Source organism: Sceloporus occidentalis, unplaced genomic scaffold (genome assembly GCF_023333645.1).
Source record: "Sceloporus occidentalis isolate IW3139 unplaced genomic scaffold, rSceOcc1.0.p SCAF_5, whole genome shotgun sequence".
NCBI lineage: Eukaryota > Metazoa > Chordata > Lepidosauria > Squamata > Phrynosomatidae > Sceloporus > Sceloporus occidentalis.
In genome coordinates, this window is record NW_028316985.1 from 139,361,796 (window position 1) to 139,386,493 (window position 24,698).

General features: G+C 37.4%; 1 protein-coding gene across 2 annotated transcripts in view; it reads right to left on the reverse strand.

Moving 5' to 3' along the window:
* Window positions 1-24,698, reverse strand: part of GUCY1A1 (guanylate cyclase 1 soluble subunit alpha 1) — a 47,724-nt gene that overhangs the window by 17,443 nt on the left and 5,583 nt on the right. For both annotated transcript variants that reach the window (XM_089525624.1, XM_089525625.1), the window contains exons 2-4: window positions 8,118-8,518; window positions 2,234-2,295; window positions 1,566-1,624 (exon numbers count right to left, since the gene is read on the reverse strand). In XM_089525624.1, coding sequence (XP_089381750.1) covers window positions 1,566-1,624; window positions 2,234-2,295; window positions 8,118-8,363 — 367 coding nt within the window. In that variant the 5' untranslated portion in view covers window positions 8,364-8,518. The remainder of the gene's footprint in view (window positions 1-1,565; window positions 1,625-2,233; window positions 2,296-8,117; window positions 8,519-24,698) is intronic.

The following is a 24,698-nucleotide window of genomic DNA, read 5'->3' on the forward strand; positions in this document are numbered from 1 at the left end:
CTGCTGCAGCATCTCCCCTGCAAATTATTCCTGGTATTTTCATTAAAGTAGCAGCTGCATAGGTCCCAGATCCATGTTTGCAGCTTCACATATGATCTTCAGATTCTGCTAGGCTAGCTTTTGAAGGGATCTCCTAGGTACAGAGAGATGACACTGGAAAGATGTCCATCCCTGTGCTATACAGGGAAATGAATCAACTCATCAACATTTTTGTGGTTTAAAAAAGGCAAAGAAGAGTGAGCAGAACAGAAAAGCAATCAAGCCCATCAAACAAAACACTATTTGGCCCTCCAAATGTCTTCTGCTTTAATTCTCTTCCCCAACTGTAAGAGACCATGGAAATTGACGTAGTGGTTTGAGCATTGGACTATGACCCTGGAGACAAGGGTCTAAATCCATGCTTGGCTGTGGAAACCCACTGGAGTGGTCTTGAGCAAGTCACATCCTGTCAGCCTCTGAGAAAGGCAAAGGCAAATGCCCACTGAACCAATCCTCCATAGAAAACCCCATGACAGGTTTGCCTAGGGTAATCATAAGTAGGAAATGACTTCAAGGTACACAACAAACACATGTGAATTGTAGAACAACATGTATGGAGGACTAAAGAATCACCATTCTTGCTGTAAGAAAATGAGATACAAAAAACTAATATTTTTCATTTCACATATTAGGGGCTTATTTGAATGGTGCCCATGTGAGTTGTACAACCGTGAATGCACAACTCCTGCAGAATGTTTTTAAAAAGAACTGAAACAAAATGTTCCCCTAGTTATATTTTTAAAGGTTCTAAACAATATCTGTGTAATATAGTATTCTTGAATGTAATGTGATGAAGGACATCATAGAAATGTTTCAGTTAAAGAAATAAATTGCCAGCCACTAGATACAGGGAACATCTTCATAAGTCTTATTGTGACAAATGTGCCTGTTCATAATAAAGACAAAGCAATAACTGTCACAAGAAAAGAAAAAAGATCACATTTGCTTAGTGAGCAAATACTGTGTACCTAAAGCTAGAACAATGTGATTTTTCTACAACACAAGTATTTTCACATGTCAGGCAACAATTGAGCAAGAAAATATCTGTTGATACAGTAGACAAAAACAAGTTTGAATTAACACATCCTTTGTGTGAAACTACACTGTTGATGTTGAAGACAATCTCCCGCTGTGTTCTCAAAATATAAACTACTTAAATACAGCCATTTGTCTCTTCAATTGTATCCCTTCCTTTGTACTACAAGCCCTGTGAGAAGAGACTATATCAGTTCACCACATAAAGGAAAGCACCTGAGATGTTTAACAAACCATTAAGGAGATATAGATGGTGGTTTGAGTGTTGGACTGATTCTGGAGAATAGGGTTCAAATCCCTGATTGGGCATAAAAATCCACTGGGTGACCTTGGGCAACTCACACTCTCTCAGCCTTGGAGGATGGCAATGGCAACCGTCTCTGCCAAGAAAATCTTGCCAAGAAAATCTTATGATAGGGTTGCCATAAGTAAAAAATGACTTGGAGGTACACAATGACATCAACAAAGTAGTTGCAGTTGTTATTCATTACCTGCTATATTTGCATGATCTGTGATAAGCTTTTCAAAGTCTTCCCTTTCCCCAAAATTCCTATAAATGAGGCATAAGAGAAAATTAAAAATTTCTAGATCAACATATGAAAATAAAAAAATAAAGCCTATGATTGAATGGATCTAATTACTAACAGCACAGCCCTCCTCTCTGTCCCATCATTAGGAGCAATCTACCATGGGAACAAATGGGAGAGGACCTTCTCAATTGTGGCACCCCATTTTAAGAGGAGGATCGGGGCCATGGCAACTGCATGCTGCAGCCCTGATCCAGCCTTTTGAGGGCATGAAAAGGACCCTCGAAAAGGCGCCATAGCCACAGCATTGCAGCTATACGGTGCTTTTTTGGTGCTGCATCATATAAATTAATTTATTCTTTTTCAATTCATAATTTAACAGTGTAGATCTACTCTATCAAATCACTCTATCAAGAACAAAGGAAGAACAAAAAAATTACCATAGTCCACACATAGGGAAGGTAAAAAATAATCCCCATAAGTAACTTTAAAAAAATTGGTTTTATAAATTAAATGTAGGTATTAAATGACATGAAACTGGTAAATTGAGATGACAACTATCTTATGTCTTAGCTGTCAGGTACACGTATTGCCCTTATTGCATATATTTATTTCAAGCATGTGTAACTTACCGGATTTCTTTTATATTATTATTTGCTAGTGTCCTTTGAAATGCAAGGTACAACCTTTCAAACTGCAACGAGAAAGGTGGCATTTAATAATTTAGTTCAAGTGGCATTTAATAGCTCAGTACTAATATTGGTACTAAAAATATACTAATTTGATTTTTTGAACAACAGAATTAAAGATGGAAATAACCTGAGTATCATTCAGATGAACCCCAGCCCATTTCATCTAAATCAAACACACCACATATTAAGTAGAGGAAGATATTTAAATAGAAAGGCCCCAATCCAAGGATTCTTTGCACATGGCTGTGTACTTTATGTAAAACTTTAGTCAGATTTTGGACCAACTCAGCTTCTGCAGAATTTTCAAATGCAGTTTCACATAGAATAAAGTATTGTAAAATAATGTGGAAGTGACACAGAGATGAATGCCACATGTCAAATCCGGTTTCTTCAAGAAAGGGCACTCCTAGTCACTCCAGACACCTGGAATATCTAGGTGTTAATTCTCAGAAACATCCCCTAAGCTGCAAACCAAACATTTAAAATGGAGAATACACCCACTCAACAGTGACCTGGGTAGAGGGAGCTTATCTTATAATGACAGAATGAGGCACACATATATACCTGCTTGGACCATGCAGGCACTGATAGTCCAAAAGTACACTTATTCCTAGATCAACATCACCAAAAGTACATTTATTCCTCAAATCGGATTATTCCCAACTAACAATAACAATATCTGTTTTGAACATACTGAGATGTGATGCCTGTTTTCATTTATTGGGGTTCTATGTTAAAGGAGCTACACCTCCATAGTGATTAGGAAGATCACATAACAACTTTCTACACCAACACAATATACAGTTTTGGAACATCGCTGTTATGGAAATATAAACAATTCAGTCAACTAATATAGATTGTGCCAGTCCCAGATGTTACTATCCCAACAACTTTGTAATGATATTTTTAAACTGGGCTTATACTTACATATAATTGTGGGTTAAAGAAGATGCAATGTAAATTGTATCCACTGAATATACTGTATTACCCTTCATCCATCCCAACTCAGTAATTAATAATAGCTATAATGTAGTTCCTACACCCATCCTATATGCTGTCTATTCAGTTCCGTGAAGGAAGGCAATTTGTGTCTGCATTGGCTCTGTCAGTTGAAAAAAAAGCATAGATGGAACACACAAAACAGCAGAGCAAATGGAATCTTTCCATGTTAAAGTCTTTAAATAGAAGGAGAATATTGCAACATTTATTGTAATAATATTTAACATAAACCACTGAATTGCCTTATTGACATCCCTTATTGAACTGCCTTACAAACTTCCAGGAATGCATCATAAGTATGAGGAAGGTTTACTTTACCAGTTTAGCCATATGTCACAGCTGTTTGTGCTATTGTGTCAGTTGACAATCCTCCACACTTTCTTCAGGTCACAAACACATTTCTAATCTGTACTGCAGAAATAGTCCAGTTTGACACCACTTTAGCCGCCATGGTTCAAAGCTATGAAATTCTAGGATTTGTCATTTTATGAGCTATTTAACTTTCACTGTCAGAGAGCCCTGGTGTCAGAACAAACTACAAAACCCAGAATCCCATAGGATTGAATCATGGTGCAGATTAGAGCACAGAACTCAGGCCATTCTTTCCCACAGCATCTGTACTGTGTGCCAAAATCAAAGGATGGGACTTGGTGTGTGGACAACATGCCACCATCCGACTACTGTGTGGCTTCCCACTTGCTATTTCTGGGTCCTGCCCTTTGTGCTGCCAATGCCAGGAAAAGTGCTCTTCTCTCAAGAGGGGAAAAACACACTCCTGGAAGTCCCCAATGCAAGACCTTTCTCTAGTGCAATTTGACCTTTTTTAAGTTTTGCATTGAAGCAAAAGTGAATATCTAGATTTTCATGGCTAAAAAAAAAGTCATTTTAAAATGTTCTAAAATCACATTCTCAGTTGAAGTGTGGCCAAGGACAGGCCAACGACTCCAAACCCCAGGATTCTGTAGGATGGTCTCATGGCAGTTAAAGTGGAAATTGCCTCAACTGCCATGAGACCATCCTAAAGAATCCTGGGGTTTGGAGTTTGGATGAGGCATTGTCTTGGCCTAAGAATGCTAAATAACCACCCCCAAACTTCATCTTCCAGGATTCGATAGGATGGAATCATGGCAATGAAAAAGAATGCATAACACTGAAATTGTATAGTGTGAAAGGGACCAATGTTGTCCTTTCCTGGTACAGCCTAATCACCTGTCTGTGAAATGCACAGCTAGAGTATTCCCAATAGTCAGCTGTTTACACATCTAAGTATCAAAGTCAATATTTCTATAGTATATCTAACAGGAAAACTATAGATTCTTTTCTTTAAAAAAACAGTATTAAGTTTGGTCATCTATAGCACTTGGTAATTTGGTTTTAGCACCAAAGGTCAATTTTATTACATGATTTTAAAAAATTGCTATATAGCTGTTTAATAGAATGAAGAGAGGCAGAATGGAAGGTTATGTTGGGTCAAGGAAAGCTGTATTCTTGATGTAGGATGTGTTTTACATTTGATATAAAAAGAAATGTGCTAATGTTCTACCTTATTAAAACAAGATGTAATTAATTTTATATCTAAATGGAAACAGTATGTGAAAGACTTTCCAACTCCTTACATGACTCTACAGCATCTCTCTTTTTTTTTAACTCAAATGAATAAATGAGCAAACAAAACCCCACGTCCATTCACCAGTATCTTGAATTTCATCAAATACTATTTTGGGCCACACTGCAACATCCCCATGATCCTTACTCTCACTGACGTCAATGGAAGCAGCATGCATTGATCCAGGGCACGATAATGACCGTTTCGGTTTTGGAGTTTTCCATGTGGAAAATGGGTAACATAAGTTGATCTTGCCAGTTAGTCAGTGGAAAGAGATGCTAACTAAAGCTAAGACCATCTAAGGATATGGGTGCAATCAGGTGCCAATTTTTCCACATATGGTGTAAGCAGTTCCCACATGAGAATCTGGACCTTTGTAAGTAACGTTCTAACCCTTTGCCACCTGGTGTAACTTACAAAGCACAGAAAGTTCCACAGGTGCATCTGGACCTCAGTACTTCTATATGTATTTATAAAGGCCTAAAATGTCCGGCAGCCTTATACAGCTCTTCATCATTTTAGATATAAATACAAGATGCTTGTTCTAATCTATTTTTGTTTAAAAAAATAAAACTGACAGGAACATTTGTTCTCAAGTACTATAGATTTGGCATTTATCATTAGTCTGATTCAGAATTAGGATACTACCTGTCTCACTATGGAATGGTTTATTACCTACCATATGAGGCTTGTTTTGCCCTAATCTCACATAGATTTAAAGTTTTTTCTGAGATATGGTTATATTTCTTACAATTCCAAGAGGGGAAGGTTGAAAAATAATGATATTATTTTCAAAGTATGGGATGTTTCAGCCTCAAAACAAATTTAAAAATTTTAAAAAATGGACAGTTAGTAAAATCCCTTGCCCTTAACAGTGCTTTGACTTTTTGGACTGAAACTTAGTATTTTATAATCTATGAATTTACAGTTATTTCTTTTTTCCTCCAGTTTGTGAAAACTTTTATTATTGTTCAAAAAGACACTATAAACAATATGGCTTCAACAAGCATTGTTTATTTATTTATATAAAATACTTCCATATTGCTTCCTGTCTAAAGCAGTTAACAACAAATCATTCAGCAACAAATACTATCAAACAACAGTATAATAACTGCAATAATATTGACCAGTTAATACTTGGGGAAAATGAATTGAATTTTTTTAACTCATGCATGTCAAAGTGTATGTTATTTGCTGCCTGCCATAATGTGGAGCAGAGGTCATTCCAGAAGTTGTGTGCCACCACAAAAAGAACCCAGTCATGTGGCCACCAACATAAAAGTTTGAAGGATATGGAACATTCTAGAAGTCTTGCTGTGAAGATGTAGTGGCCTAAACTGATATGATTTTTGAAGCAACCTGTTCATAAGTTGTTAAGAGTTTATTTGTTCATTTTAAAAAAAAATTGTAACAGTACATTTTCAGCTGAACTTTTATTTTAAAGTTTGTAAGCCACCTTGGGTCTCTTGGCAGGAGAAACATAGGGTACACATGGAAAGAATCAGTAAATAATAATGATAATAGTACAGTGAACCTCGCTTGGTAGCAAATTAGCTGCTCTTTCAGTACAGTTGTTACATGTGTGCACCACAAGTCACAGGCATCTATGCAATGCTGAATGATTTATTAAGATTGTTTCAATTTTATATAAGATATAAATCTAGCTGATTGCAACGGGACATAATTACAGTGGGTTTTATCCTCAGCTGTTGTACTTAGGAAGTGAACTGCTGGAGGAGAGTTCTTCTCAAAGATGCATTCCTTCTGCTTGCAAAATAGTTTGTACTTTGTGAATACAAGCTCTTTTTGTGAATGGAATAAAATCTTTGGATAGAACCCAATATGCTTGGTTAAGACTAATCTTAAGAACTAGTGCCTAAGTGGCAACTTGAGAAAACCTGGGCATTCACCGTACTAGCACAGGTTGTGTTAGTACCACTAAGCAAGGAACAGCTCCAGACATGAAATAAAGACTGGTGCCAATATACCCAGGACGAAATTGAAAGGAAACTCACAGAAGCATTGACAGGATGAAAATGGGACTAGAGACCACCAGCCATCTGCACCAAAGATATTGTGGTCAGCACAAAGAATGCTCTTCTGGAACAAATCAACATGCCTAAAATGAAGCTGGTAATGGGGCTGCAAGTAACTGTCTTTCATGTATTGTCATAGCTTCTTCTATTCATTTTTTTTTTTTTTTGCCTTCTGAATATTAGGAAGCCTAAAAGCAAGAACCCCAGCAACTGTACAGATCCTTCTAGCCAGACTACAATAATGTCAGAAAGGCTGATCTTCTTTGAGACTGACCTCATGGCTCTGAGCTTCCAGACAGCGGCAGCCCTGCAGAAATGTCTGGAAGTGTCTCTCTTGAAGAGTGAGAGGTGGCATGATAAGTATCTTTGAATATTTCAAGGCATGTCATGTAGAAGATCAAATGAGTTGTTTTCTTTTGCTCTATAGACTAGAACATGAACCACTGGGTTCAATTATAGGAAATGAGATTCCATCTAAACATTAGGAAGAACTTTTTTACTGTAAGAGCTGTTAGACAGTGGACTAGACTGCCTAAGATGGTGGTGGACTCTCCTTCTTTCTAGACTTTAAACAAAAGTTGGAAAGATAGCCCCTGTGAGTGCTTTAATTGTGTGTTTTCACATGGCAGGGGGTTGTAGTCCCTTCCAATGCTATGATTATATTGTTGTATAAAACTGTATGATTTTTTTTTAAAAAGCCTTGACAAGTAGCAACACAGTCCATCCTGCTCCTCTAAGCTGCTTCTGTGATTCTACAGCACCAAGCATCATGTACAGTAAAGTAACCGTTGTATTAGTTTCCTTTTCTAGAACACAGAAGTAGTTAAGTACAATGATGCAGAAGGTTTCATGCAATAGAATTTGACATAAATGGGAATTCAAACAAAAACAAATGCTATCAAGAACACAAAGACAGAAAGGTGTGTTAGGATCAATATTTTCTTGCTTTTTAAATAATTTGTTACAGGGTATTATTTTACAAAAATGGATAGGGAACCTTTGGTCTTTCAGATGTTTTGGAGTACAACTTCCATATTCACTTACCATGGTTAGTAGGGCCAATGGAAATTGAAACTCAAAAGCATTAGATAGCCATAGCACCCCCAATCCCTATTTAAAAGAGTCTCCCTAAAGATCAGCTGGATGACTTTAATAAAAATATTGTTTTTTAAAATAAAATTACCTCTGGAGATATGAGTTTGCAGATGCTTTCAGCTAAAGTGTGCAGATACACTCTGCTCCTGCTGGTTTTCCTTTGTGGAAGGTCTCCTTGAGTATCCTTCTCTTTGCAGACTGGCAAAGGAGCCTTTGAGCTATTTGGCACTTCAACACATTCTTCCTCATGTTCACCAGAAATGCCACTTTGAGTCAGTAAGGAGAAAGGACACTCGCCAGTTATTTTCAGGTCTTTCAGTTTAGTACAGAACATACTGCACAAGTTCCTTGTTTGACAAAACTGTATCTTTATTTTGAGTTTAACATGTCTTCTCTCTTATCTGATGACAAAAAGCACTAAAGCAGGTGTTGTGCCAAATTATTGGTAACTACAAAATCAAGCACAGGAATCCTTGTAATTTTATATCCCTGCAAAAGAAGAAGAAAAAGAAAAATGAAGGAAACTTGAAGTCACAGTTTTGTATACTTACTAACTTCTTAACAATAACTTCGAGTCAGCAATCTCTGGTTTTGAACAAGTATAATTTCATAGTTAATGTTCAATGTCAACATTCAGGCATCACACAAAACCAGTTTTTCATGATGAGATCAACCTGCAACAAACTACAGGCTCATGGACATCCTACATTCTTGTTTCATCCACAGTAGTTGGAGAAAAGCAAATAGTTAGATTTCATTTTCAATTAACCATAATTTTGCATTGGACCCAAATCCTGTAGTGTGGTTAATGCTAACTGTGGTTTACCTGTAACTTGTCACTTGTTTTTTCAAAAAAACCAAAAAACAAACAAACCCCAAGACAAAACAGAAAAGAGTAATGCTTTATGCCTGGCAGTATGCCTGGTAGATGCAATCCTACTGGTGACTCTGTCAACCTCCATGATGATCACTGTTAGGTGGGAAAGGATCGGCAGAATCAAACTAGCTAGCACATCAACCAGCAGTAAAACCAGCACTATTACTGTAGTATCAAATAGCTAAAATGAGATAATAATGTTTAGTATATATAAAGTAAGATATTTTCCTATTAAGCAATATCTGTCTCCTCCAAAGTATCACTTTAATGATTTTGGAAAATCAAAAACAAAATTAACCCATTCTTTTCATCAATGTAACTAATGCTTAGATTTCTATAGCATATAAAATAATAAGCTAACTACCTACATTTCTTTTATATTTTTCGCACAAGATTATTCTGGGAACTAATGTATAATACCAATGCTAATATTAGGCTAGGGATGGTGGTATTTGACCTCCACATGTGTTATTAGACTACAGCTTCCCCTATCCTTTCTTACATGCTATGTTAGCTAGGAGTGATGGGAACTGCAGTCCAACAATATTTGTAGGGCTGGTATCAGCGACTTCATCAAAATCAGGGTAACACTTGGCCACAATTCTTATAATGTCACTGATAATGCAGCAATACATTTGAAACACAGAAAATTGGTATTATTTTATTAGTAACTTTATATGTATCTTTTTATTATAAAATCAGTTATAGCGAAATCATTTCCCTCAATTTTATTTATTCTTCAGCCTATACAAGTGGTTTCTGAGATGCCATGCATGATTTAAATAAACTAAACAACAAAATGCAATATATGTACATGCATTAATTTATTTTTTATTTAATTATTTTTTTCATTTTCACTCAATATTATTCTCTGCTTGGATAGATGCTAAGAAAATTAAACAACAATGAACTAAAGAGAAATGTAGTGCACATGGTGAAACGTATTATTTTGCTTGTTCTCTGTATAACACTGGAATAATCGCCCAAATGATATACAGAGAATAAGGCAAATAGCACAAGAACCCAACAGCAGGAGGAAGGCTCATGGTCTTAGATGTCTCTATACTAATGTACAGAGTGTGGAAAATAAACAGTATGAACTTGAACTCTTAGCACAGCAAAGCAAATACAATATAACAGTCACTACTGGAACCTGGTGGGATGAGTCTCATGACTGGAACGTGGTAGCAGAGCGGTATAACCTATTTCAAAGAAACAGACAAAACAGAAAGGGAGGTGGAGTAGCATTATATATTAAGGATGTGTATACCTGTGAACAGATCCATGACTTCAATCAAGTTGAAAGCATCTGGGTAAAAATTAAGGGGGACAGAAACAAGAACAGACCACTAAACCAAATTGAGGACTCGGATGATACCTTCCTGGAACAGATGGCCACAATTCAGAAAGGAGAGATGTAGTAGTAATGGGGGATTTTAACAATCCTGATACAGTCTGCCCTTTCTTTATGCGGGGGATCTGTTCTGGACTCCCCTGCATAAAGGAAATTCTGCCTATGCTCCAGCCCCATTTAAATGAATGGGGCTCACGCACGTGGTGGTGCAGTGGCAAGGGTGCATACCCCATTATTTCTTATGGGATGCGCCGCCCCTTCTCCCAGCATGGCTTTCAGTGTATGCTGAAAGCCACGTAAAGCACACCCGTGTATAACACAGGCGCGCTGTATTTGTTGGAAATCAAACTCTGTCAAAACATCCTTCTTGTTTCTGTCCCCCTTAATTTTTACCCAGATGCTTTCAACTTGGCTTCCATGACTGAAGTCATGGATCTGTTCACAGGTGTACACTTGCCTTGCGGTCAATTTCATTGCCATTAGATGGAAGAGACAATTCGAGAATCAGCTATTTTCAATCTGATCCTAACCAATAGTGGTGATCTGGTTAATAGGATGGACATTAATACCAGGAAAGATTCTATAGCAGGTCATTAAACAGACAGTCTTTAAACACTTAGAAAGGAATTCTGTGATTACTGAAAGTTAACATAGGTTTTTCAGAAAGGGGTCATGCCAAACTAATCTTATCTCGCTCTCTCTCTCTCTTTTTAAAGTCTCACAAGCTTGGAAGATGAAGGGAATATGTGAATGTAGACTAGAGTATCTTGATTTCAGTAAGGCCTTTGACAAAGTCCCCCATGATATCCTTACAAACAAGCCAGTAAAATGTGGGCTAGAGAGTGAGACTGCTAGATGGTCTTGTAATTAATTGACTGACCAAACCCAAAGGGTACTCAACAATGGCTCCTCTTCATCCTGGAGGAACAAGCCAGGTGCCACAGAGTTCTGTCCTTGGTTCAGTGCTATTCAACATCTTTATCAATGACTTGGATGGTAGAATAGAGGGTATGCTTATGAAATATGCAGATGACACTAAATTAGGAGGGATTACAAATACCCCAGAGGACAGAATCAGAATTCAAAATTACTTTAACAGTTTAGTAAGCTGGGCCAAAACTAACAAAATGAATTCCAACTGGAATCTAGGGTATTACACTTGGGCAGTAAAAATGAAATGCACAAATATAGGATGGGTGAAACCTGGCTTGATGGCAGTACATGCCAAAAGGGTCTAGGAGTCTTAGTGGATCACAGGCTGAACACGAGTCAGCAATGTGATACAGCAGCTAAGAAAGCCAATGCAATTCTAGGCTGCATCAATAAGAGTACAGTGTCTAAACTGAGTAAGTAATAGTGCCATTCTATTCTGTTTTGGTCAGACCACAGCTGGAATATTGTGTCCAGTTCTGGGCAACACAATTCAAAAAGGATGTTGAGAAGCTAGTGAACTAGAGGGGGGTGACCAAAATGGTGAAAGGTCTGGAAACCATGAGGAGCAATTTAGGAAGCTGGGAATGTTTAACCTAGAGAAGAGGAGGGTAAGGGGTGACATAATAACCGTGTCATATTGAAGATGGAGCAAGCTTTTTTTATGGTTCTCCAGAGACTAGAAGATGAAGCAACACATTTTAAGCTACATTGAAAAGAGATCTCATGTAAATATTAGGAAGAACTTCCTGATGGTAAGAGCTGAATTAGAGAGTGGAGGAGTCACCTTATTTGGAGCTTTTTACATAGAGGCTGGACAGCCTTCGGTTGGGAATGTTTTAATTGTCTCTTCCTGTATAGCAGGGGTTGGACTCTATGGCCCTTATGGTCTCTTCAAATTCTATTCTATGATTCCATGATTCTATGAAATGTAGTGTACACAGAATAACAGAAAAGTCTTTGGTCCAATCCTCTCTGCAAAGTTAATATCTTTTGTAATGAATACACTAGAAAGGTTAATTCACCTTGTCAGGTTTTGGTCTGCAACAAGTAAGAGCAAAAGCAAGCAAGGTGAATGTAAAACAGCATTTCCCACACAAGTCAGAGGTGAGCAACTGTGGCCTCCAGATGTTTATGGACTATAACTTCTATCACCCCTAGCCAACACAGTCAATTGTGAGGAATTATGGAAATGGCAGTCTTTGGAGATGACCCCTGAAATAAATAACAACTTCTCCTAAATGGAACTGAATCATTGTTGACTACCAAATTACCTTCCCAGTTCAACAAAAAAAGGGACAGCCCACAGAGACAAAATGTGCACTGTTCTTGTATCACAGAAATAAGTCTACTCTGAAAAAAGAAGCTAGTTGGTACATTGTGACTACTACCTCAAAAAAAAAAAAGTTCGCCAAAGGTTATTTTAGTTGCCAGGTAACTGAGAGTTATTCCTGGAACAATGAAGCAGAACCAAACTAGTTGAATCTTTCTGGGCAACAAGTATTACATAAACAGTCCAGAGGCCAGACAACTTTATTACAAAGATACATAGCCTGCAGTAACTTTTCCAAGTTCTGTTAAGGTGGGTGCAAGAAAAATTGTTGCATCTTCTTTTCAAAATTTATGGCTGGTATTTGTAACTGTTATGAGCCATGGTTTATTATTTTAGCTAGATATGGTTGGCACTCCATTAAAATAAATCACACATTAAAACACAGGATTTCCTTTGATGAAAATCTATCTTGCCTGTAACTGTCCCCATAGCTGCTAAGATAGTTGCACCTCTTGCAAGAATCACAGAATTGCAGAGTTGGAAGAGACCACAAGGGCCATCCAGTCCAACCCACTGCCATGCAATATTTTGCCTGTTTATTTTCATAAAGTGGCTGGAAAGCAATATATACAGTATTTGCGGCTGAGAGCAGCAAAATCTCATTGAGACAGAGAGCACATGAAAATGACAGAAGTGCAAACTTAATTAACTACCACTTTGCTACATGCAAATATCTATACAAATAAATATTCTGCATACCAGAGCCAGAAATATATGGTAGCTTTAATTAAATTGTATCTATAATATATTTGTAAGATAGGAAAGTTGGGTCTGAAATGCTAGGAATTTTCATAAAATTATAATATATTGAATTGGAATAAAGACTAGATGCAGCAATAAGAAATAGCACACTACCCAAGAGGTTGAGCAACTCTTCAATTATTAGCAAGAGGCAATGTTCTTTAATTCCTTTGGTTACATCAGAAAATACCACAAGACATAAATAACTCATAGACACTTGTTGTTAATTGCACTGTCAGGTTAACTTCCAAGACATCTGTTATTAGCCACCCTATTAAGATTTTGCAGATTCAGAGCTGTAGCTTCCTTGACAGAGGGGGTTGTGCAGGTTGTCCCTAAGGGACAGCCTGCAGCCACCCCTTTTAAAGCCATTTTGGGGGCATGGCAATCACATGTCATGGCCCCAATCTGGGCTTTGTAGGGTGCAAAAAGTGGTTCCTTTTTGTGCCCTACAAAGGGCATGATAGCTGCAGCGCTGCGGCTTTACAGAACTCCTTTGGTGCTGCATTGTGTAGACGCAGTCCCAGAGGAGCTCTGTGATGCTGAGCGCTGTGTGGTGTGGTGCACGGCGTCATGCCACCCTGGGGGCAGAACCGGGATGTGCATCATATTGACGCTATGCTCCAACTCCGCTCCCAAGCTAGCCTTTCCCCCTGGTGTGCACAGCCCTGGAGTCTAGCCACATGTAATGCAGTGTAGCAATGTTCCTCTTTTCCTTCTACTTTCCACCTTACCAAGCACTACCACCTTTTCTAATTGGTTGTATTGCTTCATGCCATGTCCAAACTATGATACCCTCAGTTTAATCCTTTTGGTTTTCTAGGGAGAGTTCACTAGTTTACCCATTTACTAGTCATTTCTAGTAAAACTCTACCCTAGCATCACATTTTGAATGAATTTATTTTCTTCTAGTCATAGATACAACATGGTATAATGTCACAAAAGAAAACAAAATGGCTGAAGAGCTGGAAGAAATGAAGCATGTGGCAAAGATTTGTTTCTGACTTAACATTTTGCAAGTCTGAATTCATCAAAAAAGTACTCCATGACATTATAGCATGAGTGTTTGTTTTAAATAATATGGCTTGTATTGTGCCCATGGCATTTACTGTTCCTACGTATCACTTCTCTATGTTGATGTTTTTTGTCACACCATTTTGCTTTGTAGTCATCAAATGCCTAAGCATAGAAACAAATTTTAGATCTCAGGCTCAGTACTTCTTTATTACAGTATGGCACAGCAAAGGCTTCCATCTGAACTATGTGTTTTCCTATTTAAATGCTATTAAGACACCAACGTAAAGAAACTTTCTACAAAAAAGACAAGATACCTCCAAAAATTAGAAGAGAAGCAAAATTCAAGACCTCTTAGAGACTCAGTTTTCATTGTGACCATTCTATTGATGCCACAATTTTTCCATATGGAACATGTCAAAACTATTTTTAATGGTTAACTGGAGGTTAATTTGCACTCTTAAAATTCAGTGACACAACATCCTCCTCATTTCATGCTTACTTAGTAGTTTTGCAATGTGAACAAGATATGTTCTGTAGGTACTTATTTAATTACATATTAGGAGGAAAATTAATTTCCAGAAATCTGGAGTCTGGGCTTACATGGTTATCATTGTCTGAAGATTATTATTTGATTACATGTCTCCAGGAATCACAGCAGAAACATGGATATATCCAGTGTCCTAAAGACCCAACTTCTGGTGCTCTGGGAGGAGACGGGTAAGGCAGTCCCTGTCCCACACCAGGTGACACCAACCTTAGTAATGTCACTGTCACAATCCAAATCAGAATAGAACAACAACAAAAACACCAGAATTTTTTTTTTAACAAAAAAGTATATCTGGTAATTCTGGATCTTGACAATTATTACATTTGGGGTTTGGGAATTTTTCTAGGGAAAAGGGGTGGGGAAGGAGAGGAAAACAGAGACAGATAGAAAGAAATGACACATCACACTGACTGAGCCTATCTGAACCTGCCTGCCTGCTTGAACTTGAGTCAGAACATGATGGATTTTAAAAACATATTTGCTATGCAATAATCCTTACTGAAATAAAGCAGACAATGTTTTTGCAAGTGCTGAGGGGCAATGGAGAAGTCATTGTTTCACAGAAAAAAATATTATTTCAAACTGTTTGAACAATTAGCTCCCACAACATGCTAGACAGAGAATTTTAAAATCCTGTTTATAGGCTACATGGCTTGCAGTGCATCAGTGTGACAACAGGAGAAGTTGCCAAAGCTGCACAATACTGTTTCATTAAAAAGACAAAATTCCACACATAACATTAGAGATGTGAGAGTGTTACTATTTGATTTAGGATGGCAAATATTTTCCACTGGCTTCCAATTACTCCTAAAATGAATCCATGGTGAAAAAGTATATAAATGTGCACACAGACACAAACACACAATCATTGTCTAGAATATTTGCATTTCAAGATGTGACGAATAAACTGGAGAACATATATTTCAGCATAAATCAACCAGTAATTCTGCAGTAAAATGTGCATTCCAAAATTTTATCTCATTCTAGCAGCTGAACCATACAGTGTAATAACACTGGTATTATAGATAATACTTTTGTCATATTAACAATGGTAGACAAAGGTAAATATAATTACCTGTAAAGGTAAATATAATTACTATAATATAAATATCCCAAGCAGAACACTTCACCAGTTGGAAGGGGAGGACTGAGACAAAATGGCACATGACTGCAGCAGATTTTTGATTAAATCTTCCAACATTTTCATTTTTAGTTCAAAGTAGTCACAGGGAGCTCTACATTGGCATAGACCAGCCTTTCTCAAATAGTGGGGCGGGCCCCCCAGGGGGGGCGCGAGGCTCCGTAAAGGGGTGCACGAGGCTCTGTTATGCAGAGGTGTACTTATAACAATTTTATAGACAAATGATACTATTTACAGTCGCGCAGGGGGCGCAAAATGTTTTCTTCTTCCTAGCGGGGGCATGACAGAAAATAATTGAGAAGCACTGGCATAGACCAACAGCACAGGGGAAGAAGGAAAAAAACTCTGCCAGATTAAAAGTACCAGGGGGTTAAAACAGCATGTGGGAGGGATTTAGCACTCCTCTCCCAGGGCCTCAGCTCCAATATAATTCAAACACAGCTACTGTTCATTAAAAATGAAAATTATGTTGAGATCCAATCACATCTCCAATTGTGTATGTGTTGTTTGGCATTTGGAGAATTTTGTAATAATTTAGAATAAGACTACGCTTGTGCATGCATTTTTGATACAAAGTCCTTGAGGCTAACATTTTGAGAACAGAGTAAGAATTAGTGACCCCTTCCCCTCTAGAACAAGAGGTATACATATACCTTTGTAACACAACTGTACAACAGTTCAACAGCTATGGTAGGTCCTTTGCCAGTATCAGCCACAGGAAGCATAAACAAAGTTTTACTGTGGGTTGCCAATTAGTTTCCCAGTTGCATACAAGGTGCTTGCACTTATCTTTAATGCCTCTATGGCCTGGTGTGCAGGTACTTGAAAGACCACCTTCTCCCACAATCTTATTTGTTTTGTCAAGCTAGTTAGCTATTCAGTTATGAGAGATAATATCCAGCTTCCAACTCAACTAGACTGGATGGAAAAATCTCAAAAAATTATGAATAAAACAATATTTAAAACAAATTACAAATACTAAATCAGGAGAAGACTTACAAGGAGTCAACAGCAATTTAGCATTCAAAACAAAAAACAAGGAAATCAGTTCCCCAATAAATGCTTAATGTACTTTTTTTGCTTGAAGAATATAAAAAGGCATCATTAGATGCCCTACATCTCCAGTGGCCTCAAATATATATATATTCTGTACACATTTCTGGTACAAGCAGTTGAGGGATGATATTGCACTTCCTCTCTCTTTTCACCAATCACATGGGTTTGTTTCATCACACCCATTTATGTGTTGCTAAGTCTTACACAGAGTAACAGTGTGTGTATAAATGTTACCGTAGACTAGGGATTCACCCAATCCACTTTGTTCGCACCACACTATCTTTTGTTCCTGTTTGTGTTGTACTGAAATTCTCAAATATATGAAAGCTACTTATGTTCTATCATGATTCAGTTATCTCCATCTGTGTAGTCATTGTATACTTGAGGTTTTAATTAATGGATACAGAAATATAAGACCACCATCTAAATCTTCCTCAGCCATCTTACATTGAACAATACTTGAACACTTTAGCATTGCAAAATATTTTCAGCAAAAGCGTGTGAGGAAGATCTTGCTAAATCAGACTGCATTTACACAGATATACAGCAATGCTCTTCTTTCCCAAAGGGCATATTATTAACTATATTAATCATCTGTAGTCAATGGAAGCCTTTGGCTTGGAAAGATATTATCTAATTACTATTTGCTTTGTCTAGGCCAGGAAGCAATCAATGTGTTTTAGATTCAGTGCATAGAATAATTCAAGTATGACTGTTTTTAAACTGCATCCCTCTATTTACTGCATACATGAGCAATCCTGATCATTTTAATTTTAGTTTTTTTTAAATCCATCTTTCTTTAAAAGCAGTGACATTATGATTGACACTGCACCTTCTATATGATCACTTAGCTTTGTTTCTATAGAAATATTATTTTGCAATATTGTCCTAAAGCTAAAGAAAATAAGGGCCAAATTATATGTCCCAGTGCCAGACAAAAGTTTATTTTTATCTCTCTGTCAGGTAGAGTCTACCCTATACACATACAATACTAAGGGCACTGTGTGTCACTCTAATAGTGAAAAAAGATGTTTGTGGCAAGGTTGAAAATTACCTCCAGTAACTCTCATTTACCAGTTTGCCTTGTTGTGCTTGTGTGCCTTCCAGTCATTTCCAACTTATAGCAATCCCAAGATGAACCTAACACAGGATTTTCTTGGCAAGAATGGTCCAGAGTGGGCTTTGCCTTCCTTTGAGACTGAGAGACTATGGCATGCCCAAGGTAACCCAGTGGGTTTCCATGGCCAAGTGGGGATTCAAACCCTGGTCTCCAGAGCCCATCACTCAAACCACTACACCAGCTTGCTAACAAAATCAAACTAGTAAGTATTATTGCCCGTCTTCCACATCCTCCTTTTACTGTTAACAAAACAAGCTGGGTTGGTATGTGAACAAGGCAATAGCCAGTGAGATAGCAGAGCCAAAGCTTGCAGATTCAAAACACCAAGCCATGTTGATTAGCAGAGGTGATACCATCATCTTCCATTCCCCTTAAGCTTCCTTCTTTCCTTTAATTTTAACTGCAATCCTCACAATAGCTAGAGAGACAATGGAATGTCCCACCAATTGTGAACTATCTTTGTCAGGTTGCAAACATGGCTTGGTCTTCAATGAACATTTCAAACCCATTACCTTTACAAAGGAGCTATTCCTGGTGCAGATGAAACTGCTAGAACGTGTTTGTTGATACAGGCCAAACTCTGCTTGCATTTTTGGACAGTTCTTTGGGGAGCTGCTATGGAACTGTCATGGTGAGCATCAGCATTTCAAAATTCACCACTATGACTGTCTTGTCATATTAGCGTGTCCTTAAGAGACTGGCTCAGATTTGGACATGTTGGTGTCTGAGAAATCGGGGAACCCAAACGATGTATTCAGAGTGCTGTGATCCCAGATCTTTCTTCCTCTTTGTCACCTCTCTCACACAAAAAAAATTCCTTGAGGCAAAAAAAGTTTCCCTTGGGCATAAATTGCAGAGTGGGAATTGCAAGCCAGGTTTAGCCACAGAAACCTGATATCCAAGTAAGTGCAAGAAAGAATTTTATGAAAGAAAATTGGCTATTTACAGAATATATAGAAATGAAAGGTTCAAATAAGAGAAAGGCTGTTGTTGTTTTGTGTGTTCAATCATTTCCGACCTATGGTAAGGCTATATATATTTCCTAAATTTTGAGGATTCTTACACATTGTAGGAATCTCTTCCCATACAAATGATTTTTAAGACATTACAGTGGGAGACTAGACAGTAGCAAGATAAAGGTCTTATGACTTTGGTCTGTTTTTAGTTATTATTTTTATTTCAACACTTTATTTCATAAAAACTAAATAATACTAACACAAATTGTTTAACACAAAAATCCAGGTATGTAAATATATAGGATGCTCAGGACAGAGGAGATTTGTATCACCTGATGATTTGGGATGCATTAGTATGGTCATGATTACTAATTTATACCTGTTATGTATTCCTTTTTTTAAAGAAAATAATGTTACTTTAAAATATCAACAAAATACCATCTGTGACACCACCCTAACAATATGCTGAGTTTCCAATTGATCCAGGTTAACTCATGGACATATTTAAGAAAGTGAACCACAGACTGAGATTCCTGCCTGCTTGCCTCCAATTAAATGTTACCTCTTTTGTTCTAAAAGATTTTTTTGTCCAGTGTTCTAGGTGTGGTGTAGTCTACAGCATCCAGCTCTGTAAAAAATTGATTACTGAATCCACCCTGCTATTTCTTTATTTCTGGTCAGTTTTAACATACCCCCCCCCCACAAATAAAAAAGATTGGAGGAGAATCTAGCATATCAACTATTAGGATCCATTAAGATGTCATGAAAAGAAACATTAGAATTATTAAAGAATTTTAGTTAGAGGTATATGTCAAATGAATAGGAATAGCAGTTCAACTGGAGAAAAAAAATCTAGTCAGGTTTGCCTCTAGGATTAAGCATTTCCATACTTTATACATACAATTTGATGTTTATGTAATTATTTTTTAAGATTACTGCTTTAAGTCAAGTCTTCTGACTAATTTTATACCTGTGTTTGACAACCAAGAATAGCCATATGAGCATATACTACTGTAGATACAAGAGAATGCAAATCCTTTCAGCTTGCTTTGGAATTGGGTCAGTGATTATAAGCATCAGTGGAAACCTCTAAAAAGCAAAAACAAAACAGACTCATCTTTTCAGAGAGGTCTAAACTGGCTAGTAATGTTTATGGCACCTCAACAAATTGCTTTAAAATTTCATAGCTTTCTACCCTACCAGTAACTGTTTGGCACCAATTTCAGCTCAGACAGATAGCTTCCAATTACTTTCCCCCCACAGACTCAGTCGTGGAATCAGACCTTGGGAATAAAGAGCTATACAGTCTGTGAAATTGCCTAACCAACTCTAGGAAACTACCCAACTCAAAACAATCTGTATCAAGTGCAGAGTTGGGTAGTTCATAAAAGTCACAGTATTAAGCAAAAACCTAAAAAAAAAAAAACCCCACTAAAATATAATTGTAATTATGTGAAACACTTCTTCATTACTTGGGAGATGCCATCAATTTTGTTCAAGAACTAACCTACTTGCATTATAAACAAATGGTTTTTAACAAAAAGGTTCTTTTAATGTAGTTGAAATACTGCCATTCTCTTGCACAGAATGCCTTTAAAAAAACAAAGAAAATTCACTGATTCTCTGAATATAAATATGTATTCATATTTAACACTGTTCTATATTCTCCAATTCTCCAAGCAATAAGATAAACCAGGCAGCATACAAACTTGTACTAGGTCAGTTATGTTATGAAGCCAAAGTACTACATAGGTGTTGTGCTTTTTAATGATGAGTTTATTTAAATACATGTAGTAATGGGATGGGTGAGGAGCAGGCATGTGAAGGAACACCAGTGGACAAAAGCAGCAGGACTTTCCAAAGACTTGGGCCTCATCTGCACTGCAGAAATAATGCAATTTGATACCACTTGGTCATGCCTCATTACTATGGAATTCTGGGTATTTTTAAATTTGTTGTGGCAAATCCCAGAATTCCACAGCACTGAGACATGGCAGTTAAAGCAGTGTCAAACTGCATTACTTCTGTAGTGCAGATGAGGCTTTAGCCTTTTAAGATATCAATTCCCAAACTCAAACTGGTTCTCTTGCTGCCTATATTCAAAACTGTCTCCTTTTCCCGTTTCTTGATACAGATTCTATGGGGTAATGGGTTTCAGATCCCCCCCCCCCCAATGAATAGCATTCTGTGAAAAACAAGTGTGTAGCTTAAATAAGGACCAGTAGTAGCCAAAGATATTCAAACCTTGTTCCATGCTACCATATCCATTACAATGCTATTAAATACCCTGAATTCATGGGAATGACAATAAAGACAAAGACAGTAACCTCTTCATAAATATTATTTTATAGCATTTAGGAAGTGTACTCTAAAAGCTTCTTTACTAAACTGGGCAAGTAGAATTTTTAACCCAAATTTTATCAACATAACAATTGCATCCTTAATTTCTTTCAGTGGACACATCAGAACAAGAGGACACTTTGTATCAGCAAAGAACTGTATATATGTACATAAATACACCCATGCATAAATACACAGAGCAATTTTTTCCCCTTTTAGGATCCGCCATGATAAAACTGAATTATTTTCTTCTGGAAGTACCTAGGAACTTTAGCATAACAGCTGATAGCAAAAGGTGAAGAAATAGCTGTAAATGTTTTGTTGCATATTTTTTTCAAAAACTGTCCATGATTACTATCCCCTGCTTTTCAAAATATGGAAGCATAATACAGTACTATTTTTCTCTTCACCTTTCATGTTCATCTTCATTGCTGCACACTCCTTTCTATTGTAATTCACATAAAAAAGAATTTGGCTGAATTGAATGGAACTTTGGCTGCAATTAAACCTGTTCAAAAATTTAAAGCATTCTATAACCCCTTTTATTTCATTGCCAAGAAGTTGTAACTACACCACTAGTTTATCTCTCATAAATTTACTTCAATAGTTATGAAGATTGTGTTTCGGAGGAGGGGGATCCACAATTGTACAAGAGTGAAAACTCAGAAGAATGATTTTATCATAGTTCATATAACACTTCAGCAGCTATCAAGTGTCTATGTTGCTATAAAAACACTTATAATTTCAAAACAAATATAGTTACTATTCTTTAGGAAGGAACACAACCCTGTACTTTGATTTACTGTCTCTGGACACAGACGGCACAAATGTCTTATCTATATTCATGAAATATTTTGGTTTTTTTTAATTTAATTGCTTCGATTCATACTCAGTTATGATTAACTTGCTCCTGCAGAGAAAATGTCAGAAACATACTTACTTGAAAGAAAATAAATATAACATACTGATTTGATCTACATATGTTTATTTGCCTCAGCCTATAGGTTCTAAAACATGGCTGGGTGGGTAAATTATCATTCCCTTTCATGCACAGCATGGTACAGGATGTGAAGCATGCTTTCATATAAAGATTCATACATATATACTTACAAAATGAACTGCAGCAGGGAGAAATAGCTAACACCCCAGGACAGGATCAAAATTCAAAATGACCTGAATAGACTAGAAAGCTGGGCCAAAGCTAACAAAATGAACTTCGACAGGGAGAAATGTAAGGTACTGCACTTAGGGCAGAAAAATGAAATGTATAGCTATAGGATGGGGGACACCTGGCTTAACAAGACTACATGTAAAAGGGATCTAGGAGTCCTAGTAGACCAAAAGTTGAACATGAGTCAACAGTCTGATGTGATAGCTAAAAAGGCCAATGAAATTCTAGGCTGCATCAACAGAAGTATAGTGTCTAGATCAAGGGAAGTAATAGTAGCACTCTATTCTTCTTTGGTCATGCCCCCCTGGAATACTGTGTCCAGTTCTGGCACCACAATTCAAAAAGGATGTTGAGAAACTGGAGTGTGTCCAAAGGAGGACGATTAAAATGGTGATGGTCTGGAAACCATGCCCTATAAGAAATGACTTAGAGAGCTGGGGATGTTTAGCGTGGAGAAGGTTAAGAGGTGAGATGATAGCCCTGTTTAAGTGTTTGAAGGGGTGTCACACTGACGATGGAGCAAGCTTGTTTTCTGCTGCTCCAGGAAATAGAACATGGAACAGTGGGTTCAAACTAAAGGAAAAGAGATTCCACCTAAACATTAGGAAGAACGTCCTTACAGCAAGGGCTGTTTGACAGAGGAAGACACTCCCTTGGAGTGTGGTGGAGTCTCCTTCTTTGGAGGTTTTTAAGCAGAGACTGGATGGCCATCTGTCAGGGATGCTTTGATTTTAAGTTCCTGCATGACAGGGGATTGGACTAGGTGGCACTTGCAGTCTCTTTCAATTCTATGGTTCTATGATTCTATTATATGTTCTATAAACAAGATTCTTTCTGTATGCTACTGAGAGGTGTGTGCATGTCTGTATGCCTTCAAGTCACCTATCAACTTATGGTAACACCAGGAATTTTACAGGATTTTCTTAGACAAGGAATACTCAGAGGCAGTTTACCAGCTATTTCCTCTGAAATGTAACCTACAGTACCTAGTATACATTGGTAGTATCCCATTCAAGTACTAATCAGGGCTGACCCTGCTTAGATTCCAAAATCAGAAGGCATCTGGTACCTTTAGGGTATTTAAGCCTTTGCCACTGAAAGAACTGGATGGATAATATGGATGAGGTAAATATGTTGTGATGCAATGCTGCATCTATTTTGGGATGGCCCATCAGCCCAAAACTCATTCCAAAATCCCACTATGAACTGAATTTATATACTGGTATCAAAAGGCCCTAAGGCCTTTTAATTTCAATGATATCAACTCCCAACCATGCAGATTTGGGACTGGTGTGAAGATAGAATTTTACAGCTTTGAGATTCCAAGCAATGTCTTCTGAAACACTGTAAAGAGGCTTTAATAAAGCCAGAGATCACTAGGGCCCAAAACACACGGCAGAAACAATCCAATTTGGGACTGCTTTAACTGCCCTGGCTCTATGCTAGGAAACTCTGGAAACTGTAGTTTTGTGAGACATTTAGCCTTCTCTGTCAGAGAGCTCTGGTGCCAAAATAAACTACAATCCAGGATTCCCTAGCACTGAGCCAGGGCAGTTAAAGCGGTCTCAAATTGAATTATTTTTGCAGTGTGTTTTGGACCTTGGTTTCTGCATCAGTTGTACAAGAATTATTTGAGGTTACATCAAACAGGGGTCAATATGAAAAGGGGCTAAGAGAAACAGGAAGAAGTGAGTGGACTTTGTGTCTTTAAATACCATTGCAATGAATTATTGTGATGTAGGAGAAGCATGGTTTCTCATGGATTGTCTCCCAGCTAATGCCATTGACATTGAATAAAATAAAACAATATTTTTATTAAAGAGGAAAAGGCCTCAAACAATTGTTAATTATAAGCCATTGCAAGTCCACTCAGCTGCATTATATCCTGATATTTTTTTCATTATTGCACAACCATTACTTGCATATTCTACTATCATATGAATTAAACCACAAAGAATCATCATGATATAATCATCCAATGACCCCTTTCCACTTTCGTGTCTCTTTTCCTTCCCTCCTGGGACTGTAGATTGAAAGGATTTCTTTGGTTACTCTGCTCTTAAAAATAATGATCAACTCAGCTGTT